We start from the raw sequence: 21,693 nt of genomic DNA, 5'->3' as shown, positions 1-21,693 counted from the left end.
GCTCATTCGATTGAAAATTTAAAGGGCTAATGCCCTTTTTAATAGTCGAAAGTGATTGGAGGGCAACTAACCCCCCTCTCACGCCCCCTTTTCCCCAAACACTTCCAATAAAAATTTTTTGATAGCCATTTTTTCAACATAGTTGAAAGTTCTGGAAATTCGGTCTTTTAGGATGATAACCCCCTATTATGTATTTAAGGATGACAAACCCCCCCGAGCCCCCAGGGCAAAGGTTGTAAGCTATGTCCTGGGGATATATAAGGTTTTTGTATATAGCGTTGTCGTAGAAACTTCAAAATGAGCTAATTAAATTGAAAATTGAGAGGGCTAGTGCTCTTTTTAATAATCGAAAGTAATCGGAGGGTGATTAACCCCCTTCTCACGCCCACCATTCCCCCAAACACATCCAATCAAAATTTTCAGACAGCCATTTTGTTCAACGTAGTAGAAAATTCTGGAAATTAGGTCTTTAGGGATGACAACCCCCCCCCAGCCCTCAGGGCAAGGGTTGTGAGTTATGCCCTGGTAGCATATGAGGTTTTTATAGAAAGTGTTGTCGTAGAAACTTCAAAAGGGCTCATTTGATTGGAAATTGAAAGGGCTAGTGCCTTTTTTAATAGTTGAAAGTAATTGCAGAGCAACTAACAGCCCTGTCACTTCCACCATTTCCCCAAACACATCCAATCAAACTTTTGAGATAGCCATTTTGTTTAACGTAGTTGAAGTTCTTGAAATTAGGTCTTAGAGGATGACAACCACCCGAACAGCCCTTAGGGTAAGTGTTGTTATTTATGCCCTGGGGGCATATAAGGTGTTTTTAGAAAGCGTTGTCGTAGAAACTCAAAAAGGGCTCATTCGATTGGAAATCAAAAGGCCTAGCACCCTTTTTAATAGTCGAAAGTAATTGGAAGGCTTGACATTTTTATAGTAAAGATCGATGTGGGTATAACGTTTTTTTTTTGTTTTTTTGTTTTTTTTTTGTTGTTTTTTTTTAGACCAGGACACTTCGTATCGCAGGACTAGTCGTAGGAACTTCAAAAAGGGCTCATTTGATTGAAAGTAGAAAGGGCTAATGCCCTTTTTAATATTCGAAAGGGATTAGAGGGCAACTAATCCCCCTACCGCCCCCCCCCACCCAATTTACCAATATGTTTAAAAACTAAATGTTGCCTTAAGATTAAATCAAAATGCACTTTGTTAATACTAATTCCCGATAAGGCATCTCAGCAGTATCCCAAGAACGAATCAGGGTATTATGTTCAAACTTTCGGGGCTACTTCTGCTCTTAAAATTTAACCAAATCAAAATATCGTAAGTGTATCCAAGCTATCAAAGAAAGTAAACCAGATTTTTTTGCGAATGGTATCAAGTTTTCCATTTCAGGTCATCTAGAGGAGGTATGAAACTAAATTAAACACTACTATTTGTGTCCAGGTTTTTAAAAGGGTGTATGTTGTTAAAAATTGCTGGAATTTTTCTCCAGCATACAAATAGGAGGCCAAACTATAAAGTCTTAAAAAAAAACGAAAAGATTTAAAGTATTATTTTCTTTTTCCCTAAAAAAACTATGTCAATAGTTTTTCCACAAATAAGTTTTTCAAAGAAAAGCAAAGAACTCCATTAAACCAAAAAAAAGCTAAAATAAAATCAAATAATCTACCAAGGGTGAAACTACCACAAATCAGCATCGATAAATAAATGAAACCCAAAACGAACAGAAATTACAACAAATAACCGAGTCAAACTCAAAACGAGCAGAAATTAACCTAAGTTGGGCTCAAAACCTCATGCCTTCCCAAGACCAGAACATAATTTGCACTTTATTGAAAAAAATACAAATGAATGTGCATTGTCAGTTTAATATACATATATTGATATTTAGACATGAAAATGTTAATATCATTTGATTTATTAAAGTTATAAAAGTAAAAACATTTATATTTTTTTTCCGTAAAGTGCAAATATGTAATTTAAATTTTATGTGTACTTTGACACCAATAAAATTTTGTTGCGTGGAATCTTAAAGCTTTTCTTGTAACTTATTGTACATATTAGGATTTCCCTTAAAAGACACATTATTAATTAGTAAAACAAAAAAAATAAATCAATATATTGCGTAAAGAAGTAAAATAACCTAAATCTGTTTTTATTATGGGCTTGCTGATGAGGGTCATCAATAGCCATTCTTGCCCTGGGCGCTGACAGGTCTAGATCTGTCCCCACTTTTGGCATTTTTTTTGTGTCTTCATTGAAAAAAAAACTTGTTTTTATTTTGACTAGAAAAACAAACCTAAATTGACTAAAACATACGAAAACGAAGGAAAAAAGGTAATTGTGCCCTATATTTTGGAATTTCACTTTTCCCCCACACTTCCTCTTATTTTTTTCACAACGTGAACATTTTAACAACTGATGTAGTGACAATTTACAAAAAAATCTGCAAATTTTTCCTTTGATTTGATATACCCGGTGCTATTAGTAGGCAACTTGCCTCACATAGACAAATCTCAATTTGTAATTTAATATTTGACAAATTTCTCCAGTTGTTAAGTAATTTATAATCAAATATTTCAAAATATGTTACACGTTGTAATAAAAATTTTGTAAGTAAACAAATTTAAAATAAAGCAGAGTTAGAATAAACCAGATTGTCCCAAAAAACTTGGCTGTGGCCATGCATGTCCTAACATGTATAAGAGTGCAATATCAAACAAGTCATTTCAACATTAGGAGAGCTGATGAGTAAAAAGGTTTCAACATGGGTATTTTTGACGTGAAGGAATGGGCATTCAAGGACAATTATGTCCTTGAATGCCCCTTGAATGGGCATTCAAGGACAATTATAATTCCTTATTTTCAAAGGTTAATCAAACGCGGGTTGTTTTACCTCTTTTTCCAAAGTGGATCATATATTCTCAGTCTCTTGATTTTTGATCAATAAACTTAAACTTAACAAAATATGTACAGTTAGTATGAAATTAACTGTATATGTAAAAGAATAGTCTACACACAAACATCTTTCATCCCTTAATTGTATGACTCTCTACCTTAGTTCTGCCCTAGAAATGACCTATGCATGGATGATAGATAGACTTATCTATCAACAAATGAAATGACATCATTTTTAAACGATCCTAAAAAGGGCTTATCCCAGATTTTCCTCTCAATTACTCGGACTATCTGTCTTGGCTTTTCCTACAATTATATAATATATATATATATATATATATATATATATATATATATATATATATATATATATATATATATATATATATATATATATATATATATATATATATATATATTCAGATTGATTGGGCATATCATTTATCTTTTTAGTGCTCCTTAATTCTTCTCAAGTGTTAATCTATTCTTCTTATTTATATATATATCCTCTTCAAGCATAAGCTAAACCATCGTTTTTAATTTTGAATTTTTGATGCTTTGTAATTCACCTAAGTCGGGTGATTAAGTAATGCGTGTGCCACATTATAGTCACACTGGTCGATAAAATCAAAATTATGCATGACTACAGCGCCAATTATGTTCGCCATTCGTAATTTCTCAAATTGAACATAGTTCAACTTTCAAAAATAAATTTTCTGACTGACCAATCAGAGTCAAGACTTAAGGCATCATTTTTAAAACTAGAAAAAATAGAAACTTAGAACAGCGGGTTTTCTTTCTGGGAGAGAAATCTGACAAAAGTTAAGAAGACTTAGTATTAGTAGAGAATAGTTAGACGCAAATTATTGTTGGTGCAAACACTTTAAACTAATTTCTTGCAATTTAATTTTTTGCTTTTTAAATACAGGTGTAATGCTAAAATGGAAAAAATTGCCTTGTCATTCATGATATTTGGCTTTTTTATCGATAGATGTGACTATGATGTGGCAGGGGCATAACACTACAAATGAATAGCGGTTTTGGGCCGTACCAGACAGAGACACTTGATAAAACTCTCTTAAATCCCGGTAGTACTGATCTAATACTAATTCTGTGTTGAAATTCATCCGATACAAATTTGGCCTTCATTGCCACAGATTCTTGTTTTAATCAATTGTCTTGTTGTCATCAATAGCAACTATCAATAGTCTGATCTCCACTACTACTACTACTACTAACAACTCACCGCGGCACCAAACCGCCTGAGGCCAACACAGGTACGAACACTCCTTCTCCATCCTAATCCATTCAAAGATCCCTCTTTACACGCTCCCAGGAAGTTTCCATTTCCCTTTAATCTTTCTTTATGACATCTTCCACCACGACATCGGAAGACTTGCTTTCCGTTTAGCCCTAGATGGCTGGCCGACAAGGGCAATCTTCGCCAATCTGTCATCCTTCATTCGCAGAACATGCCATAGCCATCTTAACCTTTCTCTCATTATAGCCCTAGAAAGCAGGATTGAACCACACTTTTCGTACAGCTTACTACTTGAAATACGGGTATCCAGAACAATCGGTAGGCAATTTTTCTGGAAAACATATAGAAAATCTTCGTCCGTTTTTCGGAGCATCCATACTTCAGGGCCATATTTGACAATTGTCATCACTGTAGCTTCCAATATTCTAATCTTGGTTCGCAGATTTAGCTTCCTATTCTTCCAACTCTTTTTCAACTGTGAAAAAAACACCCTGATCTCTTTAGTTAGCTGAAAATGAACTCTTGCTTTTCGCTACAGCTTTTTTCCGGAGTGGAGACGGGGTTGTAAGGGTGAATAAACACGAAAAGTGTCTTATCCACCTTCAACATGGTATATATAAGCTTGAAACAAATGTTAAAAATAAGTTGCATATCTTTTATTTCACAATTTACCTGTACAAAAATTATTCCTAGATACATCTAGATATTTATTTCATAGCTTCTGCATCAAATTTTTAAAACTCTGGAGATAGAAGTGAAATAAAAGAGAAAAAAACTTAACAAGCACAACACAAAATCAAAAGTCACTAATAGATTGCGCGCCAAAATAAACAACATATTTGGGACAATATGCGAGGGAAACATACTATATATCGCTTCAAAATACAGGACAGGGGGGTCAAACCGGGCAATCTCTAAGTACATTATGTTTTCAAAAAAAAAAAAAAAACAATAGATATTTTTCTTTAAGTAGAATAGGTTATAGCGAGTAGAAAACGAAAAAGGAAAAATATACTAGTGTTTATAAAAAAAATTGAAAATTCCCAATAGATATATTGTACTCCCAATCTAAAGTCATCGTAATAAGATTTACGGTGGGGGGGGGGGTATTTTTCTTCAACTTTTGTTATTGAAAATACCAACAAGAGAATGTTTCAAAATCCGAAGTTGTTGTTCATTAAAAAAATTGAAAAAATCAAAAAAAAAAATGAAAATAAAAAAATCCATTAATAAAATAGTTCTCCCATCGTAGTAAAATTTGAGGGGGGGGGGGGGGCTCATTTTTCTTTTCTTTAATTAGAATTCTCAAAAAGGACGTAATGAAAAAATTGGAAAGTTTCCAATAGCTACGATCCGTCTAACAAATTACATTTTCTAAATTTGCTCTCGTATGGTTTGTTTTTACGAAAACAGTGAAATTTCTCTATTTTTCAAAATAGCTTAGAAAATATTCTTTGGAAAATAGTCTAAGAAATGTCATAATTCTGCCTCAATGAATAGATAGATCTGAAACTAATAAATCCCACGATCTAAGTATTTCCTCCTTTCGGTGCAACTTAAAACCGTAAGCGTTTCTAAAAATCCCAAGCGACATAGGGAACATAAACATTAATTGTTAGGGTTTTTTTTTTCGAAATGTCACGTGGCATATGGAACATAAATATTAATTGTTAGGGTTTATTTATTTCAAAGTGTCACGTGACAGGGAGCATAAACATTAATTGTTAGGGTTAAGTTTTTTTCAATTTCCCACAGGACAGAGGGAACTAAAACAATAATTGTTGAGGTTTATGGTTTCGAAATGCCACGTGACATCACGAATATAAACAATAATTGTTATGTTGTTTTGTGTTTTTTTTTTGTTTGTTTTTTTAAGTGAAATTCAAAATTTTAGGACAAAACTTTTGCTTATTTAGACCAGCTTAAATCTCCCTCAATTTTGTACAAGGAGGAAATGCTTCAGACAAAAAAAAATTCAGATGGAGGAGATGAGGGGGAGGGGAATTGTTTTCTCACAATGCTTCAAGGCGTGAGTCATCGAAATTTTTTTAACCGTTAAAAACTTTACTAAATTAGAGATAACTTCTGGAAGGTTCTATACTTTACTCACAATAGTTGCTGATGTTAATACTCATAAATTTGATATGTAAGACTAAGATATTTATAATTATAGAAATATTTTCCCTTGTTCTGAGGCGTAAGGACTTTATAGGATATAACTGACCTTATAAAAAAAAGTAAACCTGGATAATTATAAAATTCTTACTAAGATATTATAACATGTATATTTGTGGGAATTGTTCATCATGTTGTATTGTTCTGCTGAGTTTCGTTCACCTTAAAGAAAATACAAAGGACAACAAGAAAATGGGACAATTCACAACCAGTGACAAAAAGATGAAAAATGCAAATATTTTGGCCAAAACCTTAGCTAGGCTCTTCTTCATAAAGATGAAAATTATTTTCAATTTCTCTTCTTAAAACAAAATAGTAGCAAGCACTACCCAAAATCTGATGCTGAAAAAAGGACGACTTTAGACTTAGATATTCTAAACATTTTAGTTTCTGTATTTTTTTGGTTTTTTTTTTTCAGAAAGGAAACAGAAAAAAATAAGGTAGTACATGTAAGTAGCTCAAAGCCGTCAGAGAAAACTCAAAGCCATGAAGGCACTTAGAAAACTGGTTTAAAATAATTTATGGCAGCCCGAAACAAATATGGCTGGGAAGAGAGGCATAGATAGAAGAAGAAGATATACGTAGATCATTGTGCAAAACTAGCTTAGAGCTCTCTTCCCAAGAAAATTGGCACAAATACAGCAAGGACGGTTATCTTAATTGTAAGAGCTGCCGAAAGCGATGAAAAAATGCCCTACTGCCCCGACGGGCGCTATTTTTAAACTCCAACGGTCTCGCCTATATCACAAATTGGGACAATAAATACACACATAAAAGTGGCTGAGCCGTTAGATGTCCCTAGTAGGGGGTGGTTGAGATCCCGATGATTAAAAGGTACACACCACAGTAACAATACATCGTCCTAAAAAGGGGTGGGGGGTCTAAATTTGTCATTCCTTGACAAGTCGGTAGATATGATGTTGTGCACCATGTTCAGATGAAGAAACTTCGAACACATACGCTATACATAACAATGTTTCTTGAGTATCTCTGTTTGTCACAACCTGAAAAGTAAAAGCTGTATTAGATAATATTTATAACAAACTATAATACGTTATTAACTAAAGATAACAACAGAGGATGTAGGTACCGATAAAGATAAGAACCCCCCCCCACCCTAAAACAAAAATATGACGAAGCCAGCATGTGAATTCCCCCGGGGACTGTGGGGGATTAAATCATCCTCAAAGACATAGTTAATAAATCTTCAACCATGCTGAATAAAATGGCCATCTCAAAATTTTCATCGGGTGACTTTGAGAAAAAATGAGTGTGGAAGGGGGCCTAGTTACCCTTCATTTTTTTTGTCACTTTAAAAGGGCACTAGAACTTTTAATTTCCATTCAAATGAGCCCTTTTTTGATATTCTAGGACCACTGGGTCGATCCGATTACCCCTGGGGAAAAAAACAAATAAACACACATCCCTGATCTTTCTTCTGGCAAAAAATAAAAAATCCCCCATTTTTGCAGATAGGAGCATGAAACCTCTACAATAGGGTTTTCTGATATGCTGAATGTGATGGTGTGATTTTAATCTAGGTTCTCTTGCTTTTAAGGGCTGCTTCCTCTTTTTTCAAAAATAAGGCAAATTTTCTCAGGCGCGTTACTTTTAATGTGTAAGACTAATAGGGTAAGACTAAACTTGATGAAACTTATATATTTGAAATCAGCATAAAAATCTGATTCTTTTGATGCATCTATTGGTATCAAAATTCCCTTTTTAGAGTTTCAGTTACTATTGAGCCAGGTCGCTCCTTACTTATAGTTCTTTACCACGAACTGTTTGAAAACTGGCAACCACTGGCAAAATAGTTTGCAACAACTCTTATGTTGTGAGTCCACTTTATTCCACAAGTTGGGAATAAACACACAAATTGGGCTCAAATGGCCTTTCAGCTCGTCGTGGAATCAGATCAATAATCCAATAAATTCCGAGATATCGCTTGCTAAAAATCACAAAACTTGACAACGCTGAACAAAAAAGAAGGCAAATCACAGCCAAGTAAAAAATGAGAAAATTGCAAATATTTCAATCAAGATCCTTGCTCAAATAATTTCTAATACTATGCTCATTATGTAAATGTGCTCTCTCCTAATTATATTCTACACCATGCACCATGCACATAATTATATTAGCCATGCACGGAACTATTTTTCTAAAGAAAGTTTAAAGCTTTTAAGCAATTTACAAAAGATGTATGCTTGCATATTACTAAAATTGGTACCATCTAAACCAAATCAACATATTCAAGTTTACTATTCAAACTTTTATAATTAAGTTAAACCCCGAATGAGAGCCTAAAAAAGGTGGGGGACGAAGAATTGGGCTTCAGATCAAAATATATGATGGGAAAAGCTTCTCCATTTTTTTCTAATTATCACAACACATACAAACTACAGAAAAGTTTGGTATAAACCAATATAAGAAACAAATTGTTAGCAAACAGCTAACCCTGAATCTATAATCACTATAACCAAATGTAACTTAAATCTACTGCTTATCATTACCATCACAACAGACTCCATACTGGAGATAAACTACATCCATTAAAAAGTTTTTCTCCAGTATGAAATCTCTTGTTACTAGTAAAAGCAATTTCAGAAATCCGATTACTTTTAAAATACCTAAATATTGACTTTTTTTCGACTATTCTCTTATTTAAAAAGGGTCGTTGCTATTCAAAAAGTTCTTCTTAAAAAAAGCTTTTTACGTAAAAAGTTGATTTTCGATAACACCTTGAATTAGATGCTGTTTTCTTAGACCACAATGCCTTTCCATGACAAACAAAGAAGCTTTCAAATGGGGATAAATCCATTTATTTAGACAGTGAAAAAAAAGGTATAAAAGTCAAGATATTTCGATCATATATCCAGCGACCGTCTTCAGTAGAAATACTATGGAAGATATTTCTACTGAAGAAGGGCGCTGGATATGTGATTGAAATATCTGGACTTTTGTACCTTTTTTTCACTTTCTAAATAAATAGATTTTTCCCCAGTTGAAAGCTTATTTGTTCGTAAAATTTTTATTAAAGTGACATCCTACTCTACACCTTAGAAAGGCGGAAACGGAGGTTTTAGAAGGGCAGTTGTCCCCCCCCCTCTCCCCTCAGAAAATTACTCCCTGGGTAGAGAATAAACAAAACTGCATATACAGTGTTTAGGATCTTAATAAAAAAAAAAAAAAAAAAAAAAAAAAAAAAAAAAAAAAAAAAAGGATGGTGTAAATTATTTGTTTTCCACGACAGACCAGTTTTCCCCATTCTCAGTTTTCCAAAGTTTTTGACATTGACATTTTTTGACAAACCATTAACATTTTTTTGGCGACTATTCTCTTATTTAAAAAGGGTCGTTGCTATTCAAAAAGTTTTTCTTAAAAAAAAAAAAATCCTATTCTACACCTTAGGAAGGTGGAAAGCAGGTTTCACCACGTCTTAAGACGATTTTTTTATCACGTCACACCACGTGTATAGGACGACTAGACAAAAAAACATACCCTCCTTTCCTCCTCTCCTTTCCTAGTGTTTCTATTGAAGGATAAGATAAGAAGGATAAGAAGCGACACCTTCCCAATAGCCATTCTTATATCGGGTCTTATATCGGGTATTCCTTCAATTTTAAGATGAATAAGAAAAATAGAAAGGTGTCATAGTTATCGGATATATGACGATAAAAACAGGCCAAGCTTCTGTGTTCTCTTTTGATAATCTTTTGAAAAAAATTAAAAATTTATTACTGTTATTGTCTATTAAGCCGAGGTTAGAGAAGAATAGAATTTGGAGCCTGATCCGAATCTCAAATCCAGAAGATCAGTGTATAAAAACCTACCTGTAAGATACGAAAAATGAAGCAAGAAAAACGGGTTTTGAACTCCATCAAGTTTAGTCTCCCGAACGTGGGGCCGAAATATTCGGAGTGTTTTTAGTTGTTATTTATTTTGTTTATTAAGTGCTTATTTTGTTGTTATTTATTCACTGCTTTAATAAAATTAAAACCCGTTTTTCTTGCTTAATTTTTTGTAAATGGAAAAGCAGTGTGGTCTAGGAAATTATTTACCTGTAAGATTGTGAAGTTTTCTAACACACTGTTCATCATATATTTTTCTGGTAAACTTTTCAATTTGTTGATGAAATTTATCATATATTCACACATTGGAGATCTGTTTATCCTATAGACAAAACGTCCGTTTTCAAAGTGAGCATACTCCGTCTCCACCTTCTCAACTACTTGTTTCCCAAACGAACACACTTTTGTAGAACAAGTGATTGTCATATTCTCTGGACTTTCATACCTAAAAATATAAAATAATTAAGGGCTTGCATAAAATATATTACTACCACTACTACTACTACTGTTACTACTACTAAGATTATGCAGTAAAATTTCCAAGTTCCCCGCGTAATTATTGACTTATTTTTCCGTGCATATATGAGGTAATAATGTATTATTATCTTATATATGCATTGAAAAATAAGTAAATACATTCTGATATATATTCTATATATGTATACATAGAAATTCTAAAATTTTGAAGAAGAACATGCTTTTTATTTTTATAAATATATTCATTCTTACAAAATAAGAGACATTTCAAATGAAATATGGGATAGCTTGGGCGACATCAAGGCATTTGAGGAGAAGGCTGTGCTGGGACACAATTTTCACACTGCCATCTATTATATTTGGACTGAAAAGGTCTTGAATGGCGAATGGAAATGTAGTGTTCTTCTAGTTTTTAGGTCAGAAAAAGAAGTTAGGTTAGTCAATTTGCAAACAGGAATGAATTCAGAACTTAAAGTGTGTCTAAAGAGTTCAATTATGCACTAAGAGAGTGTTTTCAGGCTGTTTCAAGCAAAAGCTGTTTTGTAACACGGGATCTCCAATTGCCTTCAATTGACTCACAGAACTTTTTCGAATCACCCTTACGCTATGCCAGTCTACATTAGTTTTGACCTAGGATGGACGATAGACTATCTATCAACAAGTGAAATGAATCATTTTTATACAACTTCAAAAATTTATGCCAAGTTTGCCTCTCACAGAGACTATCTGTCTTGGCTTTACTGCAATTAGCCCTGGTGCTCAAGTTTTTCATCACTTCCACCAAGTTGATTTTAATTCAAAGACACGACCGATTTCCGGACATGAGTGTGACATATTTTTTCTATAGCTAAAACTTTTTTATAAGCTTTCTTGTTTAAAATTGCTTTCTAAAAAACAAGCTGGAGATGTTTTGCAGTACAGCCACATTCCCTACAGGAGTCTTACCCTTTATTTACGGCTACAATACGTTTTATAGCAGTAAAGTCAAATGAAAACTTCTCAGACAGTAGTAAATATTCCAATTTAGAATAAATATTAACTAAATTCTAATTTGAACTGACGCCCGAGGAAAGTGACAAGTGGGCGTGGGCGAAAGGCCTGAGCAAGTGGAGATACTTGTGGTATCCAAGGTGCCCCCAAAGAGAACCTTTTCGGCTAGTTTACATATAATGTCATTGATATGTACCTTTAATGACTTGTAATGTCACAAAGCTCCAAAGATTAAGACATCGAACAGGAGACAGACCTCATGTACTTAAGAAGTACAGTAACTTCCAGTGGGGACTCCGAAAAAGAACTACGCGCCAGAATAGCCATAGCCAACGCAGCATTATAAGAACTTGTACCACTCTATATATCCACGGTATACTCTAAAAAGCTGAAACTCAGGTTGTTCCAGAGCAATGTTTGCCTGCTTTGGGTTTCTCTATGGAATGTCTAAAGTTAATTGCAGAACAGGAAAAAGACATTGTTGACTTTTTAGAATATTGTCTTCACTGAATCCCGAGGATCAGCTGGAGTGACCTTGTCAGCAACAACGGAAACCATGCGCGCAGAGGTCAACCAGACATCACCTCCGTTGTGAGGAATACCTCACACGGAACTCTATATACTTTGTATAGCTTGGAACTGTATAATACAACGAAACTGGGAAACCTTGGACCCATCGTCCACATGTAAAACAATAGACTTCCAAAAATGCTGCTCAACTGGCAACCAAAAGGCAACCGTCATCGAGGAAGACCAAAGAACACGCTCCGTAGGACATACAAACGTGAAAGAAGAGCCCTTCAAACAAGTCTCACCCCAGAATGGAAAAATTTTCATCCAGCGGCCCACTTGAGGGAAGATTAGAGAATTCTCACTGACATCTCCGGATATTTGAATATTTACATCTCCGGAGGTACTGAAGGAACTAAGCTCTAGGGTAAGAATTTGTAAGGTTATTAACTAAAATTACCTGAATAAGCCAAATTTAAAATTTCCATTACTCGAAAAAATTGATCTTAGAACTTAAGAAACATGAAGAAAATCTAGATTTGGGCTAATCAAAATATGAAAAATGGACCTGTCAACTAATTCAAATTAGTTTCGAAATTTACTTTAGGCCTACTAGGAAAGATGTCTACTAGACTAGACATCTAGTCTAGTAAAAGGGGTAATGTTGGGCTGCAGATACTCAAGCTTATGTCGAAACATGTCGCCCCTCCAGATCACCTCCTCCGAATATTTACATCTTTTATTCGGCCAATTCTGGAATATGCAGCTCCTGTATGGCATTTTGGACTGACGGCTGAGCAAAGCGCCAGGGTCGAAAGAGTTCAGAAAAGAGCTCTAATGATAGTATTGAAGCAGGCATAAACGTCGTACAAAGAGCTGCTGACAAAGTTTAAAATGCAAACTCTAAAAAAAAGAAGAGAGAAACTCTGCATGCATTTCGGAAGAAAATCTCTGATCCACCCAATCCACAAAACCCTTTCCCCCCCTAAATCAACAAAAACACGACTCCCGTGCAGGGTTGCAGTGCATGTTGAGAAAATTCAGCCGGTACGCTGTGCCCATCAGCGGTAGCGAAAAGTTTTGTACTTAGTTATGTAAATATGTACAAAGAAAATCAGAAGGATTAGTTAGTGTTTTTTTAAACTTAAATATACCGTACTTAAAATGTTAAATATTCAATTTGTAATGTGACTATGCTTGTATAATGTGATTTATACGTTTTATTGCGAATATACCAAAGAAACTCGGCAGTGACATGAAGATTTTGGGGAAAATAAAAGTGCAACCATCTTTATATATCTATCTTTATGTAACTTGCAAAGCAATCACTGATTGTTAAGCGGAAAAAAAATTAAAATCATTTACGAACTTTAAAATCGAGGTTTTAGAGAATTTAACATGCGCATGCGCAACGAACTTGCGCATGGGGAGATATCAGCGCCCAGGCTCCTCCCCCCACCCCACCCCAAAAAACAAAATCCTCTCCTGAGTTGTTGGGCACTTCTTAATCAAATTATCACTACAAAATTCTTACATTATAGCCTTTCCCTTCCTCCCCGAAACAATACCTACAGATGGACCTGGACTCTTTCCTTTGCATATTTGGCGATCATTGAACTTATCAAGAAGTCAGTCAGCATAGTAAAATGTAAAGAAACGCTATCTGTTTCCTTGTACGCCAAATATTATAGATGGTGTAAAATACATAGATTTCTACTCTATCTTGAGTACTTTAAATTCTGTACCTGAATAGATACCAGATAATATAGAAAAGCAAATCAACACCTATTTCCTTTAGTGGCGTGGTAGGATTGATTTTTGTTCGGTAATACTGAGTTTGAACTTAGCAACATCAGCCCGTTACAGGGCTCGGAACTTGAACACGGTGATGACTTCATGAGAACGTCGCGATGCGAGTCCAAAGAAATAGCATATGAGCAGGTGACAGCCACCATATATTAAACGAGAATGGTGGCAATCAGAGCAATAACAGAGAACCACCTCTAAATGGTCCGTTTTTCTTATCAAAACCGTTTCGCTAATACACATGTGTCTTTAACTCAGCCCAAACTAGCCAAATTAAATTAGCCTATTAAATTAACTTATATTAAATCAACTAGAATATTTCCACTCGTTTGTTTTTTACACTGGATGAAATTCACCCTCGTTTTCTTGGTTTGCTTGATTATTCTTATATTTTATCGCTTGTTTTTTTTTTGTTTTTTTTTTTTGTTTTTTTTTTTTTTTTTTTTTTTTATCAGCTAGCTATATATCCTCTCGGACGACAGGCATAGAAAAAAAAATATGAATCTTGAAATCTTTGGAGGACCAGATAACAAATTTTTTTGCTTTATTCAAAATCTTTTTATACCCCCCCCCCTCCCCCCCCACAGAAAAAAAAATAAAAGTTTCAATTAAATTCCACAGTCGTGAGACAAAACAATATAGTCTTACCAAAACTAGGCATGAAATTCGTCCCCATTTTATATATTTATGTGCGTCTGTACGTATAAGCAAAAATGCTCGCTTGGCTTCCAAGTACCCGGTGTATAACCAAGGCCGGATTTAAAGCTTTGACGCTCCTAGGCCCAAGCGCTTTTTGCTTCTTATTTTCGAGATTTTCGGAAAAACCACAAGAATTTGGGGATAGTGGAAGCGCTGATCACAACACAACTGACCAGCCAAAAGTAATAAAAGTCAGAGGTGGTACAGAACTCTCAGCTGCCATTATTGGGCGACGTCTGACAGTTTCCAAGCAGCCACGGAATACCTGTGTTTTTTTTTAAATAACTTCTCTCTGAAAAGGCAGCGTGGTGGCGGAGTGCACCCGGCACTTTGAAGATATATCACATCAGTGTAGCTTTTGTAAGAGAAATCCTTCAGTGATAATTTACTGCACGCCCGGGCATTGTGCGCCCCTAGGCCCGGCCTAGTGGGCCTATTGGTAAATCTGGGGCTATGCATAACGTTACCAAAACTATTAATAACGTTACCAAAACTATGCATAACGTTTTATCATAACCACTGCCTCTTTTGGCTTAAATTAAGGCTTCTAATCCATTTTCCCTTCCTTATTTTGACAATAGACCTTATGACTGTTAAATCAAGTGATTTGTGTTTTTTTTTAAAGAACGATTAGACTTCAAAATAGACCCATGTCGTATGCGCTATACAAGGCCGTACCCAGAGGGGGGGGTTAGGGGGGTTTGAATCCCCCGTTCCCAAAAAAAATGCTTGTCTGACTCGTAAAAACGTAAAAAAATGGATATAAATAGATTTTGTATGCGTTTTTTGAGGGTTTTTTTTTGTGTGTAACCCCACCCCCGGAAATTTTTTTTTAGTAAAACCCTCTCCGAAAAAAAATCATGGGTACGGCCTTGGCGCTATCTGAAAGAAAAACTAGCTAACAGAAATTTAAAATAACAGGTTGGAAAAAAAACTTACAAAGAGGTAACTGCATAGAAGCTATTATGATCGTCGTCGACATTATTTAGATCCGCCCAGAATTTGACAAGAAAAAACGCATCCTGAGGCCCTTTGTCGTGGAGTTCTTTTAATCCACCCTTCTTCTCAGGGAATTTGTCATGGATTTGTCGAATGTCCACTGTTTCTAGTAAGGGATCGGAATAACTTGCAGGACCAATATGTACAAACAGGTGCTTATGATACTAAAATTGTAAACACAGTTAATAAAAAATTATAAACACAATAAATATTCATAATACGTATTTAGCTCACAATAAAGTGTTTGCCGTCCTAAATGAATTATAATTGGAATTTTCTTTCGGATACAACCAAAGTGAAAAAAAAATATGAAGAGGAGAAAATAAAATAGGAAATAAACTAAAGCCAAAAAAGTGCACACGTGAAAGGGCAAGGGGGGTGCAGTGCCGCTCCCAAAATTTCGTGATTTGTACGATTTTATCATCCTTTATTATAGCTTTCATGGCATTCACTTTTTTCGGTTTTTGATTCAAAATACATAATTTACTTCTCACTCAGAGGATTATTTTAAAATTTTTTATATCATAGAAATTTTCACCATACCCAAAACCTAAAAATGATCTATGTTCGACAAATAGAATTCATTAACAGTAAAAAAAAAGTGACAACTTATAATTTCAAGTAATTTTGATTTTTTATAATCATGTATTTAAACTCGACATGTATCCTCAGCCAGTTTATCCCCTCGTCTCATGAATATCTTCAATTCTCTTTCCTTTTTCGTGTTAACTAAAGGCAGATATTACACAGGATTTATTTCTTATGATGACAAGGTAACTTGCCTCTGGCAGACTAGGTCCTAATCTAATGTTATTCTTAGTTTATTCTCTGGCTTCATCCCCAAGAGAGCGCAAATGATATTACATGCAAAAAGTAATATTATAAATAATTGAAATAAAGATAGCTCAAGGAAAAAATATTTTTAAAAGCTAATCTGACCAAGTCTGTTCTAAATACGCTTGAAGATATTCCCCACATTTAAGCCCACCCCCCACCCCCCAACTTTAGCAGTTATCCCACTGTATGATCCGTGTTTGAAAACTGCAACTAGATATAAATCAACCTGCACTATTGGAAAGCCCTTAATGATTGCTAATGAGGTCCTAGATAAAGTCCCAATGTAATGTTATAATTAGTTTATTCCCTGACTTCATCCCCTAAAGAGCTCAAATAATATTACATGCTAAAACTCATTTTTTAAATATTAGAAATAAAAGATAGCTAAAGGAAAAAAAAGAACAAGTTTTTAAAACGCAATTTGACCAAGTCCGCTCTCAAATGCGCTTGAAAGTATTCCCCATAATCAAGCCCCACGAAATTCTAGACATTCCTGCTATATGAACCGTGTTTTGAAAACCAAACTATCAATGAATCAACCTGTTCTATTGAAAAGCCCTCGATATTCCTAATGAGGTATCAACCTGTTCTATTGAGAAGCCCTCAGTGATTCCTAATGAGGTATTAACATGTTCTATTGAGAAGCCATCAGTGATTCCTCATGAGGTATCAACCTGTTCTATTGAAAAGCCCTCCGTGATTCTTAATGAGGTATCAACATGTTCTATTGAAAAGCCATCGGTGATTCCTAGTGAGGTATCGATCTGTTCTATTGAAAAGCCCTCAGTGATTCCTAATGAGGTATCAACCTGCTCTATTGAGAAGCCCTCAGCGATTCCTAATGAGGTACCAACCTGTTCTATTGAAAAGCCCTCGGTGATTCCTAATGAGGTATCAACCTGTTCTATTGAAAACCCTCGGTGATTCTTAATTAGTTATCGACATGTTCTACTGAAAAGCTCTCAGTGATTCCTAATGAGGTATCAACCTGTTCTACTGAAAAGCCCTCGGTGATTCATAATTAGGTATCAACATGTTCTACTGAAAAGCCCTCGGTGATTCCTAATGAGGTATCAACCTGTTCTATTGAGAATCCCTGAGTGATTCCAAATAAGGTCATCCATTAAGTCCCAATGTAATATCCTTTTTAGCTTATTCCCTGGTTATTTTGATTTTTTATAATCATGCATTTAAACTCGACATGTATCCTCAGCCAGTTTATCCCCTCGTCTCATGAATATCTTCAATTCTCTTTCCTTTTTCGTGTTAACTAAAGGCAGATATTACACAGGATTTATTTCTTATGATGACAAGGTAACTTGCCTCTGGCAGACTAGGTCCTAATCTAATGTTATTCTTAGTTTATTCTCTGGCTTCATCCCCAAGAGAGCGCAAATGATATTACATGCAAAAAGTAATATTATAAATAATTGAAATAAAGATAGCTCAAGGAAAAAATATTTTTAAAAGCTAATCTGACCAAGTCTGTTCTAAATACGCTTGAAGATAGCCCTAAATACGCTTGAAGATGCCCTCCGTGATTCTTAATGAGGTATCAACATGTTCTATTGAAAAGCCATCGGTGATTCCTAGTGAGGTATCGATCTGTTCTATTGAAAAGCCCTCAGTGATTCCTAATGAGGTATCAACCTGATCTATTGAGAAGCCCTCAGCGATTCCTAATGAGGTACCAACCTGTTCTATTGAAAAGCCCTCGGTGATTCCTAATGAGGTATCAACCTGTTCTATTGAAAACCCTCGGTGATTCTTAATTAGTTATCGACATGTTCTACTGAAAAGCCCTCATTGATTCCTAATGAGGTATCAACCTGTTCTACTGAAAAGCCCTCGGTGATTCATAATTAGGTATCAACATGTTCTACTGAAAAGCCCTCGGTGATTCCTAATGAGGTATCAACCTGTTCTATTGAGAATCCCTGAGTGATTCCAAATAAGGTCATCCATTAAGTCCCAATGTAATATCCTTTTTAGCTTATTCCCTGGTTTATCTCGTTGAGTAGACTTGAACGGCGTTGCATGCTAAAACTTTTATTCTTTTACTTAGTTTTCGATTGTCAGCTTTTTTTGTAAACAATTCTATCTTTAGAAAGAAGATTGAGACCAATTATCAACTTCTTAAGTTCGTATGACTTAAGAGAAAAAAGAAAAAAAAGTACTTAGTTAAAAAAAAAACTAAGTAAATAAGCTGATCAAGTTAAGTTAGTTAAGATAGTTCCTGAATTAAGCATCCTGAATCTCCCTTTAGAATCTTCGTCTTTATTCACAAAATACATATTACAAACATATAAAATTTGACGCTGAAAATAAATAATTCAATAAAAAATAATTTGATCTAAAGTTTGTCTGGCTAGAATATGCTGGCTTTGTACAACGCTGTACAAAAAAAGGTAAGTCACAGGCAGTGAAAAAAAAGGGTACTTGTTGATTATACGAAACACATCCAAGAAGTGAAGTTGGGTTAATCCTAGTGGAATATAACCTTCATATAACCTTCAGTTTATATAATAATACAATTTGGGCTATATATTTGCACATTGGGGGGGGGGAGTAAACTATTTGTTAAGCGCCCTAACCTAGCCCCCAGGCCCCACCACTAATGTGCAAATATATAGCCCAATTCTAAATATATTTACATTCAGCAAACTTCTTGACTGTGTTTCGTTTAAATAACAAATACAGGAGAAAGTATTAGAAATAAGTTCTAATACTGTGCTCATTATGTAAATCTGCTCTCTCCTAATTATATTCTACGCCAGCAATGTACGGAACTATTTTGGTAAAGAAAGTTTAAAGCTTTTAAGCAATTCATAAAAGATGTATGCTTGCAAATTACTACAATTGGAACCAAATCAATAAATTCAAGTTTATTATTGAAACTTTCCTAATTAAAGAATACCCCGAATCGAAGCCGTATCAAAGGGTAGAAGGGTGTAATAGGACTGAGATCAAAATATATGAAGGGGAATGCTTCTCAAAATATTAGTTTCTAATTATGACAATATATATAAACTGTACATAAAATTTCGGTATATCTACTAACAGAAGAAAAAAAATGTTTTTACAATTTATAAATATAAGAAAAACTAACCAAATATACCTGAAATCTATTGCTTATCAAAACAATCACAACAGACTCCATACTGGAGAAAAACCAAATTATTTAAACAGTTTTTCTCCAGTATGAATTCTGTTGTAACTAGAAAAAAGTAATTTCAGATATCGATCACTTTTAAAACTGCCAACCATTGACATCTATTTTTTTTTTTTTAATGACCCTTTTATTTAAATTCCATGTAAGTCAGCAAATTAAAAATAAACACAATAATTCGAGCCACTGATAATGGCTCAAATTACTTTTCAGCTGGCAGAGCGATCAGATTGGTGAACAATAATCCAATATTTTCTGAGACCCTTCTGGCTCACAGTCAACAAACGTGGGAAAAGAGAAAAACAGAAGGAGGTGAGGTGAATCACAGCCACTTAAAAAAAGGAACAAAAAAAATGCAAATATCTCGGTCAAAACCTCTCCTCAAATATTCTCAGTACAGGATTAAAAAAGAAAAAAAAATATTGTTGGAAGTCACCTCAATTGTTGGAAGACCCACTGACAATGCCTCAAATCTCCTTTCAACTGGCAGAGCGATCAGATTGGTGATCAATAATCCAATATTTTCTGAGATCCCGTTGGCTCAGAATCAACAAACGTGGAAAAGGAGGACAACAGAAGGACAGGAAGTGAGTCACCGCCAGTCAAAAAAAAGGGAGAAACAAAAAATACAAATATCTCGGTCAAAACCTCTGCTCAAATACTCTCAGTACAGGATTAAAAAAGAAAAACCAATATTGATAGAAGTTTTCAGGACGATATAAAAAGCCAAACTTATAACTTTTTCAACTATAACCTATAGTTATTTTCTATAATTCAATTTTTTCAATCAATAATTCTTATTTTTACTTGTATTTTACATTAAAAACGAATGAGCAAAGCAAAGGTCTTGACCAAAATATTTACGCTTGTCTCCGTTTTTTTGTTGCCCTACCACTGTCACTACCTAGGTTTTGACCAAAATATTTACGCTTTTATCCGTTTTTTAAATGGCTGTGATTTACCTTGGTTTATTTTGTTGCCCTACCACTGTCACTACCTAGGTTTTGACCAAAATAATTAAGCTTTTCTCCGTTTTTTAAATGGCTGTGATTTACCTTAGTTTCTTTTTTTGCCCTACCACTGTCACTACCTAGGTTTTGACCAAAATATTTACGCTTTTCTCCGTTTTTTAAATGGCTGTGATTTACCTTAGTTTCTTTTGTTGCCTTACCACTGTCACTACCTAGGTTTTGACCAAAATAATTATGCTATTCTCCGTTTTTTAATGGCTGTGATTTACCTTAGTTTCTTCTGTTGCCCTATTACTGCCACTACCTAGGTTTTCACCAAAATATTTACGTATACTCCGTTTATAAAATGGATGTGATTTACCATAGTTTCTTTTGTTGCCCTACTACTGCCACTACCAAGGTTTTCACCAAAATATTTACGCTTTACTCCGTTTTTTGAATGGCTGTGATTTACCTTAGTTTCTTTTATTGCCCTACCACTGCCACTACCTAGGTTTTGACCAAGATTTTTACGCTTTTCTCCGTTTTTTAAATGGCTGTGATTTACCTTAGTTTCTTTTGTTGCCCTACCACTGCCACTACCAACCACTCGCCCTACTCTGTTTCACTTTGTGTGATGCTTAGCCAGTGGGGTCTCAGAGATCAGTGATATTTAGGGGCAAATTTAAGCTGCCACATTTATGAGGTTGAATTTTTAATGATTCAAAAAAAATAAATGAGTTTCAGGTTGGGTCCAGTTTCAGCAGTCAGGGGTTTGCGAAATATCCCCTTTATCCCTTAGGAATCCTTTGAAGTCTCTAAAGGAGAGTTTAGAGGAGAGAAAGAATTGAAAAGTATAACTCCCGGGAAATTACAACATTAATTTTTTTCGCCAAACCCTGAGGTTTTCGCATTTTTCACGATCGATGCAAAAAGTAGGGGACGCAACGTTTTGAACTGCTATTGTTAATAAAAAACTAACAAAGAGTGAAAGAAAAATAAACAAAGAAAGAAAGAAAGAAAGAAAGAAAGATAGAAAGAATGAAAGAAAGAAAGAAAGAAAGAAACAAAGAAACAAAGAAA

General features: G+C 34.7%; 1 protein-coding gene across 3 annotated transcripts in view; it reads right to left on the bottom strand.

The window, feature by feature from the left end:
- Positions 1 to 5,991: 5,991 nt before the first annotated feature.
- Positions 5,992 to 21,693, bottom strand: part of sd (TEA domain transcription factor 1 homolog scalloped) — a 225,986-nt gene continuing 210,284 nt past the window's right edge. For all 3 annotated transcript variants that reach the window (XM_089105600.1, XM_089105602.1, XM_089105601.1), the window contains 3 exons: positions 15,595 to 15,818; positions 10,384 to 10,618; positions 5,992 to 7,329 (listed from right to left, as the gene is read on the bottom strand). In XM_089105600.1, coding sequence (XP_088961726.1) covers positions 7,216 to 7,329; positions 10,384 to 10,618; positions 15,595 to 15,818 — 573 coding nt within the window. In that variant the 3' untranslated portion in view covers positions 5,992 to 7,215. The remainder of the gene's footprint in view (positions 7,330 to 10,383; positions 10,619 to 15,594; positions 15,819 to 21,693) is intronic.

Source organism: Artemia sp. Qi Xiang Cuo, chromosome 19 (genome assembly GCF_049724085.1).
Source record: "Artemia sp. Qi Xiang Cuo chromosome 19, ASM4972408v1, whole genome shotgun sequence".
NCBI classification, from domain to species: domain Eukaryota; kingdom Metazoa; phylum Arthropoda; class Branchiopoda; order Anostraca; family Artemiidae; genus Artemia; species Artemia sp. Qi Xiang Cuo.
This window is presented reverse-complemented; position numbering and strand designations above follow the sequence as displayed.